The following is a 23,840-nucleotide window of genomic DNA, read 5'->3' on the forward strand; positions in this document are numbered from 1 at the left end:
CCGTACTTTCCCCTCAGGCTGGTCGATTAAAGTATTTTTACATGTCTGCTGATTCAGATGGATTTCAGGGAGGTTAGTATGAATTCTCAAAGCTTGTGCAGTGCTGGAAGCTTTTACGTCATGACGGAGAGTAGCAAGGCGCTGGAAGAAACTGGCGTTTGTTCCAATTATGACTGGCAACTGGGATGGCCCTTGAGGTTCAGGACATACGAGAGCCAGGATGGACAGCGGCTCCTTCACTCCACTGACTGAAAAAGGGAAAGTGACATCCACTACTATGTATCCTTTATAAGGGTAACTGGATGAACTGAGGCCCCATATGGATAATCCAGTCAAGGGGTGAATCGGTACATAATCTAAATTCTTAGAGTACCAACTCTCAAACACAATTGTCACCTGCGAGCCACTGTCTAACAGTGCTTGACATAAATGTCCATTAATTGTCACTTCTACTGTTGATGCTGGTCCAACTAGGCCTTGTGGGATACTGCTGGCTTTGTATATGTCGGTCTGACTCTTTTTGGAGAAACAAACTTGGTTCTGGGTTTTTCTGCTTTCATTAGCCTCGGACTTCAAACTCTTAGCTTGACGCAAAGAACGAATTAGCTTCTGGATTACTTGGTCTGAATTTTGTGGGGCTTGACATTTTGTCGCAATATGACCATCTTGTCCACATTTGTAACAGAAATAATCATCTTTTGTTCTGGCTGACTTGCGGCTGAATGATGATGAAGTGGACTGTGATGGTTTCAGCCGTTGTTCTGTAACCTCTAGTGAGCCCTGAGAAGGACTGACACTCATAACTGCCAACTGTTGTTGTAAGTACTGAACTTGTTTCTTTAACTCTTCTACATCTTCTGTTTTTTCCATCAGGTTAGATTTCTCTCTGGGTTTAACCACCAAAGAAGAAGTAGAAACAGTTTTGGGCATCACTCCATGTAAGTGTGTACGCAGCTCTTGAATCTCTCCCTTGAGTTCTTGAATGACAGATGTGCTTGTGGTTTCATCGCAATATTGTATGGATTTGGCTTTAGCTGACATTCTGTGGCGAGATGCTTCACTCTCTTCTGCCTCACGTATCTCCTTCAGCAGACTAAGGAAAGAAGGTGGGCATACTGTACGTTCTCGAAGCCTCAACTGTAGCAACATGAGGTCAGAATTCACTGCCCCTCGAATGAGTTGTTCTACTCGCACTTTATCGACCATTCTAAAAGACAGGCCGTCTCTTTCAACCACTTTTTTAAGAGCCTTGTCAATCCTCCTCAGAAACTCTGATAATGCCTCCCCTGCATTTTGACGCATAAGTCGAAACTTAAAATACAAATCTTCACCAGACTCTGAAGATCCAAAAGAACTCTCTAATGCTTCCACATACTCTAAAGCACCTGCTTCTGGATTTGAGAAACGAACAGCTCTCACTATTTCCATTGCTGGTCCTTTAAGGCTTTCCATGATTCTGCATCGTTTTTCTTTTTCAGTACAGTCACACTCAGTTATCATGAGCCTTGCTTGATCAATCCAATTATCCATGTTTTCCTCTCCAACTGGGGTCGGAACAATAGCTGAAAATGTGCGAAGTCGTCGGTATGCATTTCCATCTCTCGTTGGCTTTACGGTCCTTTCCAGTACTTCACCCATTGCACGTATAATTGATTCAGGAGAACTATCACCAGCACTGTGGGGTGTAATTAAAGCTTTTACATCACCAAAAGTTTTCCCTTCCTCCATCAGGAACTTTGTCAGCTTTTCAGAGAATCCTTCAGCATCTGTATTAGAGGCACTTTCTCTTGGTTGGATCACGATAACTGACCAGGGCTCACTCTTTTCTCCCCTTGTCACTTCAGGAGGAATACGGGTGGAGTCAGTGGCTTGTCGGCACTCACACAATACCATCATAGACTGGGCAGTGGGTCCTTCTCTTGTGTCTCTCACTCGAACCCTTCCCAGAGCTTTCACAGTTTCCATTACATCTTCAATCTCTGCCACTTCTGTGTAAACAGGTACATTTAACAGGATTAAAGCATGAGTAGCATCAATACTGGCTGCTTCACACCATTTTATTAACTCTGCTTGAAGACTGGGGTCCTTTCTCAAAGCCATAGCAACAGTTTATGCACTTTTGAATAGAAGACAGAAGGTGCTTGGATTCAGATAATTTAACTTGTCTCTTCTTTCTTTAGGAACTTATCATTGATGTATCAGAGGGAGATCCCGGACGAGCCCCCACTTTTATGTAGCGCCACCTAGGTGTATTAAGTCTAAGATAGCGCTCCAGGTTCAATACACTAAACGCCTACAGAGATGTTGAAGTTAGGCCCCTCTGATATATTTCAATGATGTAGTGTAAATAAGGCAGATTAGAATATAAACATTTGTTGAGTTTGAATAAATCACCAGAAATAAACTTTGTGAATAATAACACTCTTGGATAAATCAGAAAATATAATAAATTTAATTAGAATAGAAATGTAAATATTGGGAAAAGAACCCAGGTGTAAAACAAAATACAAAATATAGAATTTATGCACAGCCGAAAGAATGTAAAATGACCCAAATATAAGTCAACACAAGGAATTTACGATGAAGAATAATAATTAAACAAATATAGAAAAATACCACCTTTACACACTCGACCAATTAAAGTTAGAAATCAACAAGTGACTAAAGGGTGACAGAATAGGTATCTTTTTGAAAGTACCTACAATGTGTCACTCAATTACACATAGAAGTAGACCTATATAAACTATACACAGTTAAAAACTGTATTGTAAAAAACCGGCAGGAGTATATTATGCTCACTGCATAAACATCAACAACTCAGTGGGCCCACACACACACACACATTCAAACCCCACCCCGTTGCAGGCCTGTATCGGTGCTAGTGTACGTTGTGGCCGGGAAAATGAAAATAGCCTCTTCACTCTCCTGAGCACAAATAAAATTAAATAAAATACCTCAGATCCAGATGACAGCAGTCAAGATGACAACACTCCAGATGACAACACTCGTGGACAGCGATCTAACAATCAGCAATCGATCGGCGAAAGTCCTGCAGCAGGTTTCTATTAAATCCTTGCTTTCACTTTTAACTTTCAGCTGACAAAATGCAACTCCCCCGTAGTCAGAGAAACAACCAAATCTGCTCCTCCAAGACTCTTTCTGCACCGTCCGATCCTAAGTTGGCAGTCTTTTCTTTTCTCTCCTCAATTTCCGTTTTACTGTCTCTCCTCGGATTTATGTTTAAATCCGCGGTACTGTCAGTTAACGCTATAGGCATTTAAAAAATGCCTACTCGCTCTGAATTGACTAATAACTGACACTGTTAACTTATCTGATAAAAACACACAGCGAACTCAAATCAAACACAAAACAAACTCAAAGTAATTAGAACTGTGTTATTCACACGCGATCTACTTTACAATGTTGTGTATTTTTACTCTCCGTGTATGTTTCTCAATCATTCCAGCCCGCAGCGCGTCTCTCTCCCAGTTTCCAAAACTGCCGGCTGTCAAATCCCTCTCTCCTCAACAACCAATCACATTTCACATTCCAAACCGGAGGGCGGGACTAGACACATATAAACCAATCAAGAAACACCTAACAAACTTGTTAACCCCTTGTATTTCAGTGAAGGTTGATCAAACTTGCTATCTGATCATGCTCTCAAAGACGAACGCAGATATCATTACACATCGACATTAGGAGGTATATATTCACAAATAAATGCAAAACGCATTTAGATTTAATTCTGTTCTAGAACTAATATGAATAAATAAATAAATAAATAGATAGATAATAAATAAATAAATAACCTTAAGATTATTTCAAAACTTAAAACGTGTAGAACTTCATTCTACTGGGTTACATATATATATATATATATATATATATATATATATATATATATATATATATATATATATATATATATCTATATATATATATATATATATATATATATATATATATATATAGGACAACCGTCTGTGCAGCAATCCACCAATCAAGCCTGTATGGTAGAGTGGCCAGACGGAAGCCACTCCCGGCCTGGAATTTGCCGAAAGGTATCTGAAGTATTCTCAGACCATAAGAAACAAAATTCTCTGGTCTGATGAGACTATAATTGAACTCTGTGGAGTGAATGCCAGCCGTTACGTTTGGAGAAACCAGGCAGCGCTCATCACCAGGCTAATATCATCCCTACAGTGGAGCATGGTGGTGGCAGCATCATGCTGTGGGGATGTTTTTCAGCAGCAGGAACTGAAAGACTAGTCAGGATAGAGGGAAAGATGAATGCAGCAATGTACAGAGACATCATGAATGAAAACCTGCTTCAGAGTGATCTTGACCTCAGACTGGGGTGACGGTTCATCTTCCAGCAGGACAATAACCCAAAGCACTCCGCCATAACATCAATGGAGTGGCTTCACAACAACTCTGTGAATGTCCTTGAGTGGCCCAGTCAGAGCCCAGACCTAAATCTTATTGAACATCTCTGGAGAGATCTGAAAATGGCTGTGCATCATCACTTCCCATCCAATCTGATAGGGCTTGAGAGGTACTGCAAAGAGGAATAGGCAAAAATTCCCAAAGAGAGGTGTGCCAAGCTTGTGGCATCATATTCAAAAAGACTTGAGGCTGTAATTGCTGCCAAAGGTGCATCAACAAAGTATTGAGCAAAGGCTGTGAATACTGATGTACATGTGATATTTAAGTTTTTTTATTTGTAATAAATTAGCAACAATTTCAAAAAACTTTTTTTTTTCTTCAAAATTGATGAACAGCCACATAAAATGGCAATATATTTATAGGTTGTTAGGTATGATGTTCCTGAGATCAAAACAATTTTACCTTCATTTTCTGCATTAAATGGATGTCATTATTTTAGATATTTGGAAACATTTAGGTAAACAGCCTGGGAAACAGCCTAGGTGGGAAAAAAATAGTAGGAAAACCAGCACTGAATAAAGATAACATTACAGAGATGGCAGAATTTCCTGTGAGTTCTTTATCTCATGCTAAGGTAAGCAAAAGCCGGTAATGAAAGCATTCATCTTCTCAGTAATCAATCGAAAGTTAATTAAACTTGAATATAGGGCACAGCAGAAATGCCATGCGATGCTTGCTCATGTTTGGCCGCGTGTTGTGATGTTTGTCTTGCAAAAAAAAAAAAAAAACAGTGGGAGGTGATCGTGAAGAATGTAAAATTTTAATTAGCGTTGCTATTTTTTTATGGAGGAGCACACAGAAATGTGTGTTCCTGCATATCTTTCCAGTCTCTCTGACAGCCCTAGACTTTTGCAACAAGAAAATAAGCAAGACTCAATCTGAACATGTGCTATTCTTAGTTTTAGACTGATCTGGGATTTTGTTTACCGAAGGATGACGCAACTCTCCAATTACTTACAACAGTGCAGCGAATGGTCGGAGAAGCTAACTAGCTAGTCAGCACTGTCTTCTAAAAGCATAGGGACCTTGACTATTAGGGACAGCTTTTGCTTTGAGAAAAGCCTACTTCATAACATTGATTCATTGACTTGATAGCATCACATACTATAATATCCCATAGTTTCTCAATTGGATTGAGATGTGGTGACTGTGCATATTGTGACGCAGTTACTAGAGAAACGGAATATTAAATAGAGAAAACAGTGGGCGTGGCTTGCTTTTTTCTACTGCAAGCTTATAGGATGTAGTAAAGTAGGCATTTTCAGATGTTAATTTTAGAGTACAAGGGCAAACATTTTTTTTCTTAATGTCATCTGTCACTGAACAACTACAAATACCATCATGCACCTCACACACACCAGTTCCTGATTCCCCCTGATTACACACACACAGCTGGTAACTCATCATGGACTGATTTCCTGGACTTTATATTCTCCTCACACACACACATATATAGCTGAGTCTTGATTCTTCCTACGAACATTAGAACGTGTTTTTCCTTGTTTGTCTTGCTGTGTTTTGATCCCTGTATAGTTTACCATTTAGATTTTTTGCCGTCTAGCCTAACCATTTGCCCATATTTCGACCACATATTTTGGATTATCTTTATGCCACTGTTTGCTCCTGTTTTGACAATTGCCTGTACATCTTCTCTTGAAATATACTGCATGTGGACCCGCACATACGTTTTCCAGCATCATCCGTTAAATATTTCATTTGTACTTTATGTTTAGTGAACCAAGAAGCCATATTTAGGTGACTTTGTTATCCTGCTGGAAATAGCCAACACGTGATGGGTTTACTGAGGTTATAAATGAATGGATATGACACACTGCAAAAAAACCCCAAAACAAACAAACAAACAAACAAAAAAAAAAAAACACTTACATGGAGTTTTTGTTTTGCTTTTAGTCCAAATACGGGACTTATCATCCAAGATAGGTGGCTTTATTATTCAGTACAACATTAAAGAAGATTTTGAGCTGAAGCCATGGTTGTTGGTGATTCATATAATGAATGGTAATAGGTGTTTTAAGTTAAAAAAATAACACATAAAAAAGTCCAAACCAATAGACATGGCTCCTGACGACAAACTGAGGTCTTGTGAAGCGAAATGATCGGCCCGTGTAAAGAATTGAACATTATTTACAAAATTATTAGCTTTAATCCACAGCCTGGTCAAACATATGTCGGCACATGAACTGTAAAAAAATCTGGCTTCCACATCAGAACACAACAAATGTCATTTTTTGAGTGAGTGCGACTGCAGTCCCTGTGTAGTCTGTTCACTTTTGACGAAGAAAGTTTTGCAATAAATCTCTACGAACAAATTGCATCACAGGACCTCCCATCCTGATACATTGCATTTCACGTTACATTATATTACATGGCTATCTCCAAACGATCTCTGGCTGGTTTTCTGGTCTATTACTTATCATTCTCTGATTTGTTAAGCCTAACATTAATAAATTTGTTCTCATACATTCACTCATTTACTTATTTTCCTTCGTCTTAGTCTCTATTTCAGAGATCGCCACAGCGGAATGAACCACCAACTATTCCAGCATGTTTTTACACAGCGGATGCCCCTCCAGCTGCAACCCAGTATTGGGAAACACCCATACAGACACACTCAAACGCTATGGACAATCTAGTTTATTCAGTGTTGTTTATTGATGTTTACAATGCTTTTTATTGTGCAGTTTCACTGCTACATTTAGAGCGTGTTCACTTTGAATATAACATCGATAAATCATAACTTAAATAAAATAAGGTGGCTCAGTGGTTAGCATTGTCACCTCACAGCAAGAAGGTCACAGGTTTGAGTCCCGGCTGGGTCAGTTAGTTTTTCTGTGTGGAGTTTGCATATTCTCCCCGTGTTCGCGTGGGTTTCCGCCGGGTGCTTCAGTTTTCCTCACAGTCCAAAGACATGAGCTATAGGCGAATTGAAAAAACCAAATTGTCGTAGTGTTAGTGTGTGAATGTAAGAGTGTAAGGGTGTTTCCCAGTACTGGGTTGCAGCTGAAAAGGCATTTGCTGTGAAAAACATAGGCTGGATAAGTTGGCGGTTCAATCCTCGGTGGCGACTCCTGATAAATGAAGGGTCTAAGCCGAAGGAAAATGAATGAATGAATAACTTGCATATTTTTTAAAGATGGTAGTATACATAGCAATATACATAGATTCCAATCATAAAAAAGCACAGAAACTCAGAATTGGGAAGATAAATGTAAAAGAAATGTAGGTCAAGATTAATTTTGGAATTGAATCGTAACTCCCAGACTCAGAATTGAAATGGATCCCAAAGTCCCGAAGTCTGGTCTTAAGTTTGTAATCTTCCATCAAAATGTAATGACTTGCTCTACTTTCTTTTGTTGATTTGCATCACAAAACCCCCTTTTCAGCCTTTTCCTTCCAACAATCTGACTCTTTTTCAAACCCAATCGACATTCAAAATCAAGTCTGACATTTTCTCTAACCGAACACTCGAAGAAAGTTCAGATTGCGCAAGTGAATGGGTGGTGAAAGGCGTTTCGCATCGACTTTAAGAGGGATGATTGCTTTATCGGCCAGATAATGACAGAAAGACAAGTTCTCGCTATCTTCTCTAATTAGCAGTCATACTTCGCACTAATTTGCGGCGCCTCTGATAACAACAGCCGTCCACTTATTTGTCTCACAGCAGCTCAAATCATTATTAGACGCATTGATGGAATGCAGACAAGTACATCAAAGGGAAGGCTGGCAGAAAATTAAGGTGTCTGCTTCTGCCCACTTCAAACTGACACGTACATGCGTTTATCAAAAGCCTTCTGATGAAAAACAAGTGCAAGAAACTAAGGCGAGCTCTCCGACGGGCTATATTTGTGTATTGCTGTACATCCTGTGTGTATTCACACAGATTCGCACTCTACAACATCAGAAAGGTCCGACCCTTCCTATCTGAACATACAGCTCAACTCATTGTTCAAGCTCTTGTTCTCTCCAAACTGGACTATTGCAACTCTCTGCTAGCCGGGCTACCAGCTAGTTCTATCAAACCTCTTCAGCTGCTTCAGAACGCTGCAGCACGAGTGTTCTTTGATGAACCCAAAAGAGCACATGTCACTCCGCTACTCACCCGTTTGCACTGGCTGCCAGTTGCTGCCCGCATCAAATTCAAAGCTCTGATGTTTGCTTACAAAGTGACCTCTGGCTTTGCTCCTTCTTATCTGCTCTCACTTCTGCAGATATATGTGCCCTCCAGAAACTTGCGCTCTGTGAATGAACGTCGCCTCGTTGTTACATCCCAAAGAGGGAAGAAATCACTTTCCCGAACTCTCACATTCAATCTGCCCAGTTGGTGGAATGAACTCCCTAACTACATCAGAACAGCAGAGTCACTTGCTGTCTTCAAGAAACGACTAAAAACGCAACTGTTTAGTCTCCTCTTTCCTTCCTAATCTGCAACTGCCTCTCTGGCTATACCACTAACTGTGCCCTCTCTCTCTCTCTCAAAAAAAAAAAAAAAATGTTTACTAATGCTTTGCTTCTTAGACTATACACACCTGAAACTTGTCTATAGCACTTGTTCACTGCTGCTCTTATAGTTGTGTGAATTGCTTCCTTGTCCTCATTTGTAAGTCGCTTTGGATAAAAGCGTCTGCTAAATGACTAAATGTAAATGTAAATGTATTAAGCAATGTGTAAGCGTTTGGACTGACATAGGCACATAACAAACGTGCTCTGTACTGGACTTGGCACTGGACTACAATGGCGCAGTCTATTTCAGCTGTCTCAAACACACCTCCTTTTTAGACCAACACGCCCATGAGTCCACAAAGTGGCGCCAATGGATTTGCTATTTAAACAACGTGGCGCAAAACGGGAAAATCACATTTGCGCTGGTCTGAAAATAGCAACAAATCGCGCTCTACTCACCTTGCGCAGGTTGTATGATAGGGCCCATTATTTATTAACATAGTTAACCTGCAGTCAGGGGCGTTGCAACTGGGGGGACGGGGGGGGATGCATCCCCCTCACTTTTAGAGACAGACTATTCAGAAACAGGTGATTAGGAATGTAAACTTTTGTATTTCATAAAGCTGTCCCCGTCCCCACTTTTAAAATATCCACTACGCCCTTGCCTGGAGTTATATAGCATATAGGTAATGTCCATGTTTAATGATTATGTATTCGTGTATCAAGTGTGTGTGTTGTGCTTAAAGTTCCATTCTGTTTCGTATTTTCAAGTGTTGTGAGCATCTGTCGAACCAATGATTTCCTAACATTTTTTGTAACTGCATTTGTTTTCTATTAACTGCAGCACAATAAGCTCTCTTGGCCAACGTAGGTCTGAACTTAACTGACTTCAAACAAGTTGACATTTTCCATGCTGTTGCGTATTTGGAGTCATTTGAAATGAGGTGTAATATCAGCAGTGTTGCAGGCTCGGCTGTGATAGCGCTGATAGAGCTCTGTGGGCATTTCTCTAATGATATGGAAACCTCTGCTGCTTCTTGTTAGCTGTAGGGGATGTTTAGCTAGTGTTAAGGTTTGGACCGTATCCAAAGTGCCTCGCTGGGGAGACATGTCAGGAGCTCACGGGACAAGCGGGGGTTAGTAAATGAAGCTTGTCGCACTGCGAAGCACACATAACTATCATCTTGTCAAGACGAGAACAATTAGTAAATGTGCTGTAGCAAGTGTAGCAAGGCATTGTATCATGACGGCACATAGGATAGTGGAGAACCGTAGAGCTTTTGTTTTATATTTTAGACTGTATTATAAATATTAATGTGAACATCAGTGGGTGGGATTTTTTGTATGCATTTCACAGGATGGTTTGGTTTTACTGAGCCAATTCTTTTCAGAGAATCAAAAACCTGCAGTTTGTCCGTGCAGTTCAGTTCATGAACAACTGACTTTTGTGAGTTGGCTTGTTATATTGAATCAAAAACGTACAGCAGAATCAGTTGTACTGTACCTGATTCCTGAAATGAATTATTCTATTGAGCCATTTTAAATGACTCATTTCAAATGACTCTCATGAGTTGCTTCTTTTCAGTGAATCAAAACAAAACTGTGGAATTGGTGTTGATGAAATTGTTTCTTTAAATGAATTATACTCATGAGCCATTTCAATTTAGTCTCATCAGTATTACTTTTCTGTACAGAAACATTTTAACAAGCTATTTCAAATGACTCATGAGCTGCTTCGTTTTAGTAAATCAAATGGAAGCAGTGTTACTGAAACTGATCCCTTAAATTAATTATTCTTATGAGCCATTTCATTTGACTCTCATGAGTTTTACTTTACTTGATTCCTGAAACAAATTACTATAATGAGCCAATTCAAATTACTCATTTCAAACGACTCTCATGAGCCGCTTCTTTTCAGTAAATCAAAACAAAACAAAACTGTGAAATCTGTGTTACTGAAACTGATTGATTTAATTATTCTTATGAGCCATTTCATTTGACTCTCATGACTCTCTTACTTTACCTGATTCCTAAGAGTCATTCTCAAATGACTCATTTCAAATGTCTCTCATGAGTCACTTCTTTTTAGTAAATCAAAAACATGCAGTGAAATCAGTGTAACTAGTATCCCTTATTCCTAAATTTTATTATTTTTATGAAGCATTTCAATTGACTCTCATCAGTTTTACTTTTCCTGATTTTCCTGAAGCAAATAATTCTATTGAGCCATTTCAAATTACTCTTTTGAGCTGCTTCTTTTTACCAAATCAAAACACAACTGTGGAATCATGGTTACTGAAACTGATTCTTTAAATTAATTATTCTTATGAGCCATTTAATTTGACTCTCATTAGTTTTTCTGTACCTGATCCCTAAAAGAAATCATTCTAATGAGCCATTTCAAACGACTCATTTCAAATGACTCTCATGAGTTGCTTCTTTTCAGTAAAACAAAACAAACTGTGGAATCAGTATGACAGAAACTGATTCCTTAAATTAATCATTCTTATGAGCCATTACATTTGACTCTCATGAGTTTTGCTTTACCTGATTCCTGAAAGAAATTATTCTAACGAGTCATTTTAAATAACTCATTTCAAATGACTCTCATGAGCCGATTCTTTTCAGGAAATCAAAAAAATACTGTGGAATCAGTGTTACTGTTACAGATTTCTAAAATGAATGATTCTTATAACTCATTTCATTTGACTCTCATAAGTCTTCCTTTACCTGATTCCTGAAAGAAATGATTCTACCAAGCCATTTTAAATGAAACATAAGCCACTTCTTTTTATTACATCAAAAAGCAAACAGTGGAATCAGTGTTACTAAAACTGATTCTTTAAATGATTATTCTTATGAGCCATTTCATTTGACTCTCGTGAGTTTTACTTTACCTTAAATTATTCTAATGACTCAATTCAAATGACTCTCATGAGCCTCTTCTTTTCAGGAAATCCAAAAATACAGTGAAATTAGTGTTACTGTACCTGATTCCTAAAATTAATGATTCTTATGACTATGAGGCATTTCAGTTGTCTCATGAGTATTACTTAACCTGATTATAAAACAAATGGTTCTAATAACTCATTTCAAATGACTCTCATGCACTGCTTCTTTTTGAGTAAATCAAAAACATACTGTGGAATCAATGTTACTTTACCAGATTTTAAAATGAATGATTAGTATAAGACATTTCAATTGACTCTCATGAGAATTACTTAACCGGATCACTCAACTAAATGATTCTAATGAGCCATTTCAAGTGACTCTTCTGAACTGTTTAGTGAATCAAAACAAACAGTGGAATCAGTGGCGCCTGATTCCTAAAATGAATGTTTTTTTTTTTGTTTTGTTTTTTTTTATATGAGCATTTTAACTGACTCTCATGAACTGGTCATTTTAATGAATCAGGTTCAAAACATAAAATCAGTGTTACTATATTTTATTCCTGAAACAAATGATTCGTAGGGGCCATTTCAAATAATTTTTGAGTTAGTTCATTTATTAGTTAATTGAAATATGTAGTGGAATCAGAGTTACTCTGATTCCTAAAACAAATTTTTCTTATCAGCAATTTCATTTTCCTGAATAATTCCAAAAGAAATAAGGCAGAGAAAGACAAAAATTTGAATACCCAACAAAAAAAATTTAAAAAATAAACTTTTGTGCATGAACTGATACTGTGTTAACAATTAAACTTTATGTAATGCATAATTTATTTATTTATTTATTTATTTATTTATTTATTTATTTATTTATTTATTTATTTATTTATTATCATTATTCTTTTTTGGGGAGGGTGGGGGGTGGGGGGAATACATCACACTGTAAAAAAATACTGCCTTCCACATAATCCCTTCATGACGTCCCAACATAAATTAAGTTAACGTAATAGATTTTACAATTTTAAGTTGATTAAACATACATGGTCAGCATAATTGAGTACATCCCATTTTGATGCCTTTTAACAAAACAGATTTATTAAACAGATATATTTATTAAAATGATGTTTTAGTCACCAAACTTATTGAGAACTTGAAAGATACTGTAATGCAATTAAATTCAAGCAAAATATTGCAAAAATAAATTACAACCTTCAAAATGTCATCTAAATTTGTCAATTTTTTGACTTCTTTTGATTTTTCCTCTTTTTTAAATTTGTATATTTTTCTATAACATATAAATTTGGGTGTACTAGATTTTGGACCGTTATCATAAGTTATTTTGTTAAATAAACTCCAGATTTGGCTTTAGTGTTGACATTGCATATGCACAAATATAATATTGTATAGCTTCCTGTTAAAAATATGAATTTAAAATATAGATTTGTGAGGGGTGTACTATATATGCTGAGCACTGTACACCGAAAAAAAAAAAAATTCTGCAAAATTGTTGCAAACAATTTATATGGGTCGAATTCATTCATTCATTCATTCATTCATTCATTTTCCTTCAGCTTAGTCCCTTTATTAATCTGGGGTCACCACAGCGGAATGAACCGCCAATTTATCCAGCATTTGTTTTATGAAGGTAACCCTTCCAGCTGCAACCCATCACTGGGAAACACCCATACTCACTGGGAAACACCCATACACCCCCATTCCCACAAATATTTTACGGATAATTTAGCCTACCCAATTCACCTATAGCGCATGTCTTTGGACTTGTGTAACCGGAGCACTCGGAGGAAACCCACGCGAACACAGGGAGAACATGCAAACTCCACACAGAAATACCAACCCAGTCAAGGCTCGAATTAGTGACCTTCCTGCTGGGAGGCGATTGTGCTACCCACTGCGCCACCGTGACGCCCGTGTTTAATTTAAACAAATTAAATTTAGTAAATCCAAGGAATCACCTTTGAATCTTATTTTTCAGTGTTCAACAATTAAGTGTTTAAGTGTAAACCTAAAGAATTTTATTGATTCAACTAATTTTAAACAAGCAGCAACAATATTTTTGTGCCTGCGGTCAAGTCAAAAACTCTAAAAGCAAATAAGATGAGTAACTTTCAGAATCAGAATCAGAAAGATTCATTCCTAAAGCATTTACTTAACTGAATTTTACAACAACTGAACTGTAACACTATGGCATTTCGTAAACATTAACCTTTTGGCTCAATTTCAAGCAACTACATTACATCATGACGTACACCAATGAAAAAAAACACACACACACACAGAATGACAGGGTTTTAAGCTAACCTCAAAAAGTTGGAACCAACAGCCCTGGAACACACATCTTATGAGGTCTAATCTATATTTATCCGACACAACACTGACATGTTTAGAGAACGCTCTGCTAATAAACAGTCTGCCGGCATTAGCCTGCGATTATTCTGATGACAAAGTGCGGCTCTATTAATCTAGACCACTAATTACGACTCTTCGCCGCTTAACAGAGCCCGACAAAGCTGCTCATTACAGGACGTCCCCGAAGGTAACAAATTATTTAAATTACATTTCTTTAATTGGAAAATCATAAACAGTGGAGCGGGCAGGGACATTGGCGGTTTGTGCCAGCTGGGCGAGAGATGGGAAGAGAGTGAGATCAGGGCTCAAGAGGGCAGAAGACGACACTTCAGCTGCTGGCATCAGGTCTACGCCCCAGCACACACTGATTAACACTGCTCAGACCAGACCGAGGAAGGCACTCAAATCCTCAAATAGATCTGTACTGAACAACAGTCATGCTCTGTGCAAGTAACAAGAGCACATTTTCAGAGTTGTTCACCCAAAAATAATGAGTTTTTTCTTACCACATCTAAGCATTGTAAAACCAATACTCTGCAAGTATTCCTGTTTAAAAACATTGTTATTTGATAAGAATCGTCACCTTCAGTGGCGTTATCCGAGAACAGATTGAATCAGTGAGCTGATCTTGCTCAATTAATCTGCTTCTCGAATCCTTTAGGGTTTGTGAACGTCTTAGCATCCTATTATGCTATTATGACTCAATAAGTGTAGTGAAGTTCAATATTGCAGGGTGGGGAACTATAGGAACCGACAAATGCTTAATGCCAAATCAAATAAATACTAAATGAAAGTGGAGACCCCTGTTGGGTTTTTTTCCCTTACAAACATAAACAAAATAGTGATGTAAAATCGGGTCAAATCTAAAGAGTTTTGATTGAGCAGCCGATAGATCTGTTTACTCAAGCAGCACACTGTTTCACTTGGTGTAGCAAATTTCAATGATTGAAAAAAATGAAATCAGAATTATTCATTCACAAAAAGACATGATAATTTAGATTAAAGGTGCAATATGTGATTTGGTGCCACTTTATATATGGTGGCCTTAACTAATATGGCGTAGTTTTGCACTTGACATTGGTGGGGACGAGTGATTACAACCCCCCCACACCCCCGCCAAGAATGACTATATATATATATATATATACTCAGTTGAAGTCAGAATTATTAGCCCCCTTTTAATTTTTTTTTTCTTTTTTAAATATTTCCCAAATTATGTTTAACAGAGCAAGGAAATTTTCACAGTATGTCTGATAATATTTTTCTTCTGATGAAAGTCTTATTTGTCATTATTTCGGCTAGAATAAAAGCAGTTTTTAAAATTTAAAACCCATTTTAAGGTCAAAATTATAAGCCCTTTAAGTTATATTTTTTCGATAGTCTACAGAACAAATCATCAGTATACAATAACTTGCCTAATTACCCTAACCTGCCTAGTTAACCTAATTAACCTAGTTAAGCCTTTAAATGTCACTTTAAACTGTATAGAAGTGTCTTGAAAAATATCTAGTCAAATACTATTTACTATCATCATGGCAAAGATAAAATAAATCAGTTATTAGAAATGAGTTATTAAAACTATTATGTTTAGAAATGTGTTGAAAAAATCTTCTCTCTGTTAAATAGAAATTGGGGAAAAAAACAGGGGGCTAATACTGTATATATATATATATATATATATATTAGGGGTGTTATGAGGTCTCACGAGATTAAATCGTGATGAGATTTCTCGTCAAGGTGAAAAGTTGTCTTGTGAGTTGAGATGTTAGCATGATGGAGTGTGAGGGAAAAATTAGCAATGAAGATTGGAAGCAGGATTGAATTTGAACTGCAAATCAAGTGCAGACTTGCTCAATTGATCTGCTTCTCGAATCCTTCAGGGTTTGTGAACGTCTTAACATCCTATTATGCTATTATGACTCAATAAGTGTGAAGTTCAATATTGCAGGATGGAGGAGGTAGGAATGTGTGTGTGTGTGTGTGTGTGTGTGTGTGTGTGTGTGTGTGTGTGTGTGTGTGTGTGTGTGTGTGTGTGTGTGTGTGTGTGTGTGTGTGTGTGTGTGTGTGTGTGTGTGTGTGTGTGTCAAAGCAGTTTACGTAGAAGATTATTGTAAACTAAAACTGTGTCAGTTCAGTTTTCAGAGTTTAAGTTCAGTTTAGTTCAGTTCAGTGTGGGTTAATTTCCACTGCTGAGTGTCCAAACACTAATAAGCAAATCCATCAATGAGCAGCTTCACAAGTCCCGAACCATGCAAGCCAGTGGCAACAGTGGCGAGGAACAAACTTCACCAATTTGCAAAAGTGAATCTAATCTAATCTAATCAGTGCTGATTGGTCCGATGACCCAGACTGTTGCGATTAATCGACTGCGTTTAGCATGAGACAGAGAGAATCGCCCACCACGACTTATCAACAAGTAATCAGAGTGCAGAGTGTATGTGTGAGCCCAATGCAGGAGTGCATTAAAGCAATGTAGTTTAACACCATATTGCTCTACTCTTAACCATAAGTAAAAACAATGACACACATTCAGTATTATTCCACACAGCGGCAAAATCTGAACTATTTTGAAACTTGACTGCCACACGTGTGTAGGAACAGCTGATAGTGGCCGTAGCAACAACAAGCGACAGTGGATCGTGTGCTCACAAACACATTTAAATCCGTAAACAAAGCGGCACGCATCACGTTTACAACGTGGCTTTAGACGCGATATAAGAATATAAGTTAACCAGATACACAACAAGCGGTTACAAATAACTAAACACAATTAAATACATCATTTGCAAGCTAGAGAAAACAAGGAGGCAACCATTTTAATCACACTTAAGGTACTTACACTTGTGAAATGGAGGAAGAAACTGATCCAAGAAGTGTGTACTGTAAAGTTCCTGTCAAGCTCTGACAAAGTCCCATACATTAATAGTCTTTTCTGATCCTTCCTTTAACAAACGGCCAACAAATCCCCAGTTGTAAGCGTTTAGATTGCTTTAATGCTGAGGTATTTTTGCAAACATAAACTTCAACCAATGACTATTCACAGCTTCATCTTGTAGAGAAAATAACACTCATTTTCCCTCACACTTCAGAGCACAGCGTCTTCGTGACATGATTTGTGTCTTCCTTTTTTTCTTTCTACAGTGTTTGAGGGCGGGGCTGAAGGTTTCAGCTGCTTGAGTTCCGTATCAACGACACACCGACACGGCTAAAGACTCGTTACAGCGGTGATTCATTCGACTCTAAGTCGACTCTTTTATAGATGAATCATTAGTTTTAAACAGGGTGCACTTTCAGATTTAAGCCTTAGCTGGACGTTTCACTTCATGTAGAGCTGTGTTACACACTACATGGATGGTCATTTTCAAAAAGCCATAATAGGGGCTCTTTAAAAGTAAAAAAATATATATTACAGTATTTTTGAACCATATTAAAGTGTAGCTATTATAGGTCTACTAACTTTCTTAACATTTTCAACTCATATTTGATTTCACAAATGTTGCCCTCAAACCATTGTATTTGCTAAAGTGTTTTGGACCTTCACATCATAAAAATTAGACCTGTTTTAGGGGACTGAGGACTGAGCAAACTTCTTAAGAGGATAAAACCCCTGATGTATCTGATGACAAATGTCACACCCAGACTTTTGGTTCCGACTTCGCTAGAGATCAGAAAAGTGTAACCACAAAAAAAGCCATGAGAAGATCTATGATATCCATCTGTGATGACTCCAGAGGGCAGAACGCAATGCAGAGCAAACAGACTGAAGATCAAACAGCGAGTAAAAGTAAAAAAGAGGAACAAGTAGGAAGATTTTTTTGAAGACTTACCTTTACTTGACCCACAAAAGCATTAGCCTCTTCCTCTTGAACTGTGAGATTAAGGGGCAGCAGCGGATCGAACTCAGGGTCATTATCATTGACATCAGTCACCGCTATATTCACTGTAGCAGTCGAGGTCTGAAAACAAGAAACATTTCAGGTTACCTCAATCACTGCACTGTAAATAATCCAGAAAAAAAACCTTCCGCAGTTTTAGTCAGCAATCTAAAGACGTTGATTAATCTGAAATGCAAACCTTGAGGCCTCTGTGTGATTTAGTTGCTGTCTGGTAAAGGACAGCGTTGGCTTTCACAAACAATTATCCATTTCCACTGATTAATGTACACAGAAGTTGCGGAATTGCGAACATATTTGCATTCATCATCAAGCTATGAATGAGGTCTAATGAAAAAGATCCACAGCTGTTGAGCAGATTAGTGTTTCGGAGTATAGATCGGCCTCAACAAATTGATGGCTGCAACCAAATTAACATGTTGGCAAAGAGAAGCCGGTGTACTCTGTAACAACAATTAACCATCTACATGTATGGTAATTCAAAAAAAGCATCTCATTTTGTTGGATGAGAAATGGAAAAATATAGCGTTTAAACATTTACGCTTATACAACAAACATGGAATTAGAAAAGCTCTGCTGTTTTTACACACATTTACCTACATTTTTACTATATTTTTACTCGTTTTTACCTACATTTTACTCATATACATTTATTATGCATGGATACTTTAGGGCAATACTGTAAAATGGGTAAGTCTCAATTTATTCTAAAATAAAGTAAAATAAAAAAATAAAATGGGCAAGTCTCACTTTAATAATAAAGTAAATAAAATAAATAATTTAATCTAAATAATAAAATAAAATAAAATAAAATAAAATAAAATAAAATAAAATAAAATAAAATAAAATAAAATAAAATAAAATAAAATAAAATAAAATAAAATAAAATAAAATAAAGGCAAGTCTCACTTTATCCACTTCCAAAAAAAAAAAAAAAGGGCAAGTCTCACTTCAATAATAAAGCAAATAAAATAAATAATTTAATCTAAATAATTTAAATAATTTAATAAAATAAAATAAAACAACAAAATAAAATAAAATAAAAAATAAAAAGGGCAAGACTCACTTTATTTACCTCAAAAAAAATTAATAAATAAATAAAATAAAATAAAGGCAAGTCTCACTTTATTCACTTCCAAAAAATAGAATAAAAAGGGCAAGTCTCACTTTAATAAAAAGTAAATAAAACAAATAATTTAAATAATTTAAATATTAAATTAAATTAAATTAAATTAAATTAAATTAAATTAAATTAAATTAAATTAAATTAAATTAAATTAAATTAAATTAAATTAAATTAAAACAATAAAATAAAATAAAATAAAATAAAAAATGAGCAAGACTCACTTAATTCACTTTAAAATAAAATACAATACAATAAAATGGGCAAGTATCACTATTCACTTCAAAATAAAATTAAATAAAGTTTATTAAAATAAAAAAATATATAAAATGGGGAGGACTCACTGAATTTAATTTAAAATAAAATAAAATAAAAACTATTTCTTACGTATAACATGATTGTTAATATTTGGTTGATTTTAGGTTGATTTTAGGGTTGACATTGGTTCTGACATCAACCCGATTTTTATTTCCATACATAATCCAATGTCCCCATGACGTTGGGGTATGTTTGGGTATACAGAATCAATTTGACATCATGTTGATGTCCTGTGCCTGCAGGGGAAAAGTGCGTTCACGTTTTACCGGACCCAGCACTTCATATTGGGTATTGTTTCGTGTCGACGTCGATACGAACAGGCAAAAGATGTGGACGATTGACGAATCATTAAATTTTTTTTTAATTGATATTTTTAAACAAGGTGCATTTAAAAATCATGGGGATGTTTTCATTCACTAAGAGCTGTGTTGCACACTGTATGGAAGGTCATTTTCAAAAACCCATAATAGGAGCTCTGTAATTAGTGACATTAGATTAACAAACATACAAGTTCTCCATCATTATAAATGGAGTTCAAAACCTACAGTAGCAACTGAGAGGGAGAGAAAAAAAGAAATGCAGTAAGTGATGGCTCTTCTCTTACAACACACACGCTTAGCCTCTTGTCAGATCATTCTGCGTATATTTATGTCAAGTCAGACTCAATCTTGTTATTTTCCCTCAAACATAAAAGATTGGGGGAAACGTTCCAGACGGGCAAGTGAGGAAACCAATATTTCATAAATTAGCAGACTTTTTTCCTCCTGCTGCCTGAACTTATTTGTTAAAGGTTTAAATGCTTGAGTTTTTCTGGCAGATTGGCCTTGTAAATTTTTCATGTGCCGACAATAAAGCCTGCTGAGTTTGCACTTGGCTGCGAGGGTAACATAAGGTAAGCTGATCTCGAGCGGAGACAAATGTTCACAAGCTACTTCGGTTTGTCAACAAACACGGGCTCACATATTGTGATTAGAAACATGAAGAATACAGTTCATCTTTAAGACTCACAATTGTAGTGCTGGAGCATATAGAAAAATATAGAAAAAAATATACTTTATAGAAAAAAAAAATGAAAAAATTCAACTGATATGCCTTCGAACATTCATTGTCACTGGTTTATTTTTAAATGGCAACTTGAATCTGCAAAAGCAGAAGTTTATGCTGTTCACTTCAATAGTGCTTTTGAACAATAAAATACGATTAACTCAATCATTATCAGTCACTGTATGTTATGCATTTGAAAGAAAGACAGACATAGATAAACAGACAGACACACTGACTAACTGACTGATTGATTCACTAACGGATTAAATGATTGATGGATTGATTGACTGATTGAAAGATTAATTGATTTATTTATTGCTGGATTGATTGATTGACAGATTGACTGACTAAAACAGTGAATTTATTGATTGGTTGACTGACTGACTAATGATTGATGGCAATAGTGAATTGATTGATTGATTGATTGATTGATTGATTGATTGATTGATTGATTGATTGATTGATTGACTGACTAATGATTGATTGAAACAGTGAATTGATTGACTGACCGACCGACCGATTAACTGGCTAACTTACTGGCTGACTGACTGATTGAAACAGTGAATTAATTCACTATCTGACTGGCTGACTGACTGAAACAGTGAATTGATTTATTGACTAACTGATTGATTGATTGATTAAAACAGTGGATTGATTGATTGGTTGATTTACGGACAATTGATGAAACAGTGAATTGATTGACTGATTGACTGACTAATGATTAATTGAAACTGTGAATTAAGTGACTGACTGATTATTGATTGATTGAAACAGTGAATTGATTGTATATTGACTGACTGACGGAAGATTGATTGAAACAGTGAATGATTGATTGATTGATTGATTGATTGATTGGTTGATTGATTGATTCATTGACTGACTAATGATTAATTGAAACTGTTAATGAATTAATTGATTGATTGACTGACTGACAAATAATTGATTGAAACAGTGAATTGATTGACTGACTGACTAACTATTTATTGATTGAAACGGTGAATTGATTGATTGATTGACTGACTGACTAATGATTGATTGAAACAGTGAATTGATTGATTGATTGATTGATTGATTAAATGACTGGCTAATGATTGATTGAAACAGTAAATTTATTGATTGATTGATTGATTGATTGACTGACTAACTATTGATTGATTGAAACAGTGAATAGATTGACTGACTAACCGATTAATTGGCTAATTAATTAATTAATTGATTGAAAATTGAAAGACTAACTGCTTGGCTGACTGACTGACTGACTGACTGACTGACTGACTGACTGACTGATTGACTGACTGACTGACTGAACGACTGGCCAAAAGGATTACTTGATTGTATGATTGGAATTTTCTTGGCTGATTTAGATTTTTTTTTTTTTTGGTAAGTGCGACCTGCCAATGCAGAATTTTGCAGATTCCAATTTTCTTTCTAAAACTATAATTGACAGCTTATACAAAAAAATAAAAACATTTTATACAACAAAATTATGCAGTTATTAGAAACAAATTATTACATTCGATAATATTTTCCTCAAAACTACAACACCACTAAGAAACTGCAGAAGTTTCCAGTTTATAACTTTAAACTTTTCTTTTTTTCTTATTTCACAAACGTACAAAGATTATGAGCTATGCTTATAAAATATATTTTGGATAAGATGGATAGAATGGATGGATGGATGGATGGATGGATGGATGGATGGATGGATGGATGGATGGATGGATGGATGGATGGATGGATGGATAGACAGACAGATACAACGATAGATAAAAAGACATACTGATCAACCGAACGACTGATTGATAGATTCTAAATTTCTTCCATGTTTGCATAATGAACAAGGCTTTATGACACATATCTGTGTACACAAAACCGCCATCCAGCTCAGTCTGTTCCTCTAAACCCAGTCAGGGGAAGAAAAAGTCTCTGTTGTGGACTTTGGCCTTCATTCCAGTGAATCTGTCTGGCACTCAGATCAATCTATACCCCTGAGCAAAGCAGAGAGCAACCCGAGTGACCTCGGCAGACACACAGGTCAACCTCAGTGTCGCCCAGAGCTGGCAGAAAAAAAGGAGACCCGATTTCCCATCTCTCCAGTGCAGGAACTGTTTATTAAATTGGCTAATGACCAGGAGGTTTAGCAAAGGTCACTGAATTTTAAAATCCATCTAAACCGCACCTGCTACACCCATCCAACTTCTCAACCGTACCCTTGATTCTTAGCAGCAGAACAGTCCGGAAGAGACACTCATGTGTAAATTGCAAGACGGGAATACAACCTACTGTACAGTTTTCTCATCTTACTTTTATGAGCACAAAGAAACGTCCTTTTCAAAAGAGATCACAGCTTTAAGGATTCTGCCAATTATGTGCTTTGAATTATTCTAGAGGTCATTAAACCATCGGTAACTCCTTCATTTGTTTGTAAAGGCTACGTTAAATTGACAGTAAAGGCAAAGACATGCGACTCCGATGTAACATAATTCTACCATCTGACAAGCACCTTGACAGTGTAGGATATAAATGGACACCATTGTGCTTAAAGCCAGATCTTTATGCACTTTCTTCCTGAGGAAGGCGAGTGATTATCCTTGAGTTTGGAGGTGAACACTTTAGACATCCTTGAAGTGGGTTGTAAATCCAGGCATCTCTTTTATTGAGGAATACTAAGTGGTTTTCTCTGTTGGTTCATGCAGTAAGGGGGATCAGCTTGATGAGAGTGGCACAAAAGAAGGTGCTTCATAATTAAAAAATATATAAATAAATAAATGTTCAGCTAATTGGTTTCAATCATTCAGCATTATCATTGTAAGATGAACCTCATTCTCTTTTATTTAAATTAATCACTATGAAGCCTTTCTAAGACCACAGGAGAGACCAATGCAAGGAAATTGACCTTATCAGGAAAAAAATATATATACATATAAATAATATAATATAATAAATAATTTTCCCAGGGATGGGTTGCAGCTGGAAGGGCATCTGCTGCGTAAAACATATGCTGGATAAATTGGCGGTTCATTCTCCTGTGGCAACCCCAGATTGATAAAGGGACTAAGCCGAAAAGAAAATAAATGAATGAATGAATGAATGAATGAATAATAAATAATAATAAAAGAAGAAAGGTGATTTAAGTCACTTTGAACATGGCATTGTTGTTGGTGACAGACGGGCTGGTTTGAGTATTTCAGAAACTGCTGATCAACTAGGATTTGCACACACAACCATCTCTAGAGTTTACAGAGAAGGGTCCGACAATAGTCCGCTGCGACATTCGGATGGTAGCGTCAGAATTTG

At 36.6% G+C, this 23,840-nt stretch overlaps 1 protein-coding gene across 1 annotated transcript in view; it reads right to left on the reverse strand.

Moving 5' to 3' along the window:
* pcdh15b (protocadherin-related 15b) overlaps positions 1–23,840 on the reverse strand; it is a 464,565-nt gene that overhangs the window by 192,714 nt on the left and 248,011 nt on the right. The window contains exon 19 of the mRNA XM_056468996.1: positions 17,993–18,121. Coding sequence (XP_056324971.1) covers positions 17,993–18,121 — 129 coding nt within the window. The remainder of the gene's footprint in view (positions 1–17,992; positions 18,122–23,840) is intronic.

Source organism: Danio aesculapii, chromosome 12 (assembly GCF_903798145.1).
Source record: "Danio aesculapii chromosome 12, fDanAes4.1, whole genome shotgun sequence".
Classification (NCBI taxonomy): Eukaryota; Metazoa; Chordata; class Actinopteri; order Cypriniformes; family Danionidae; genus Danio; species Danio aesculapii.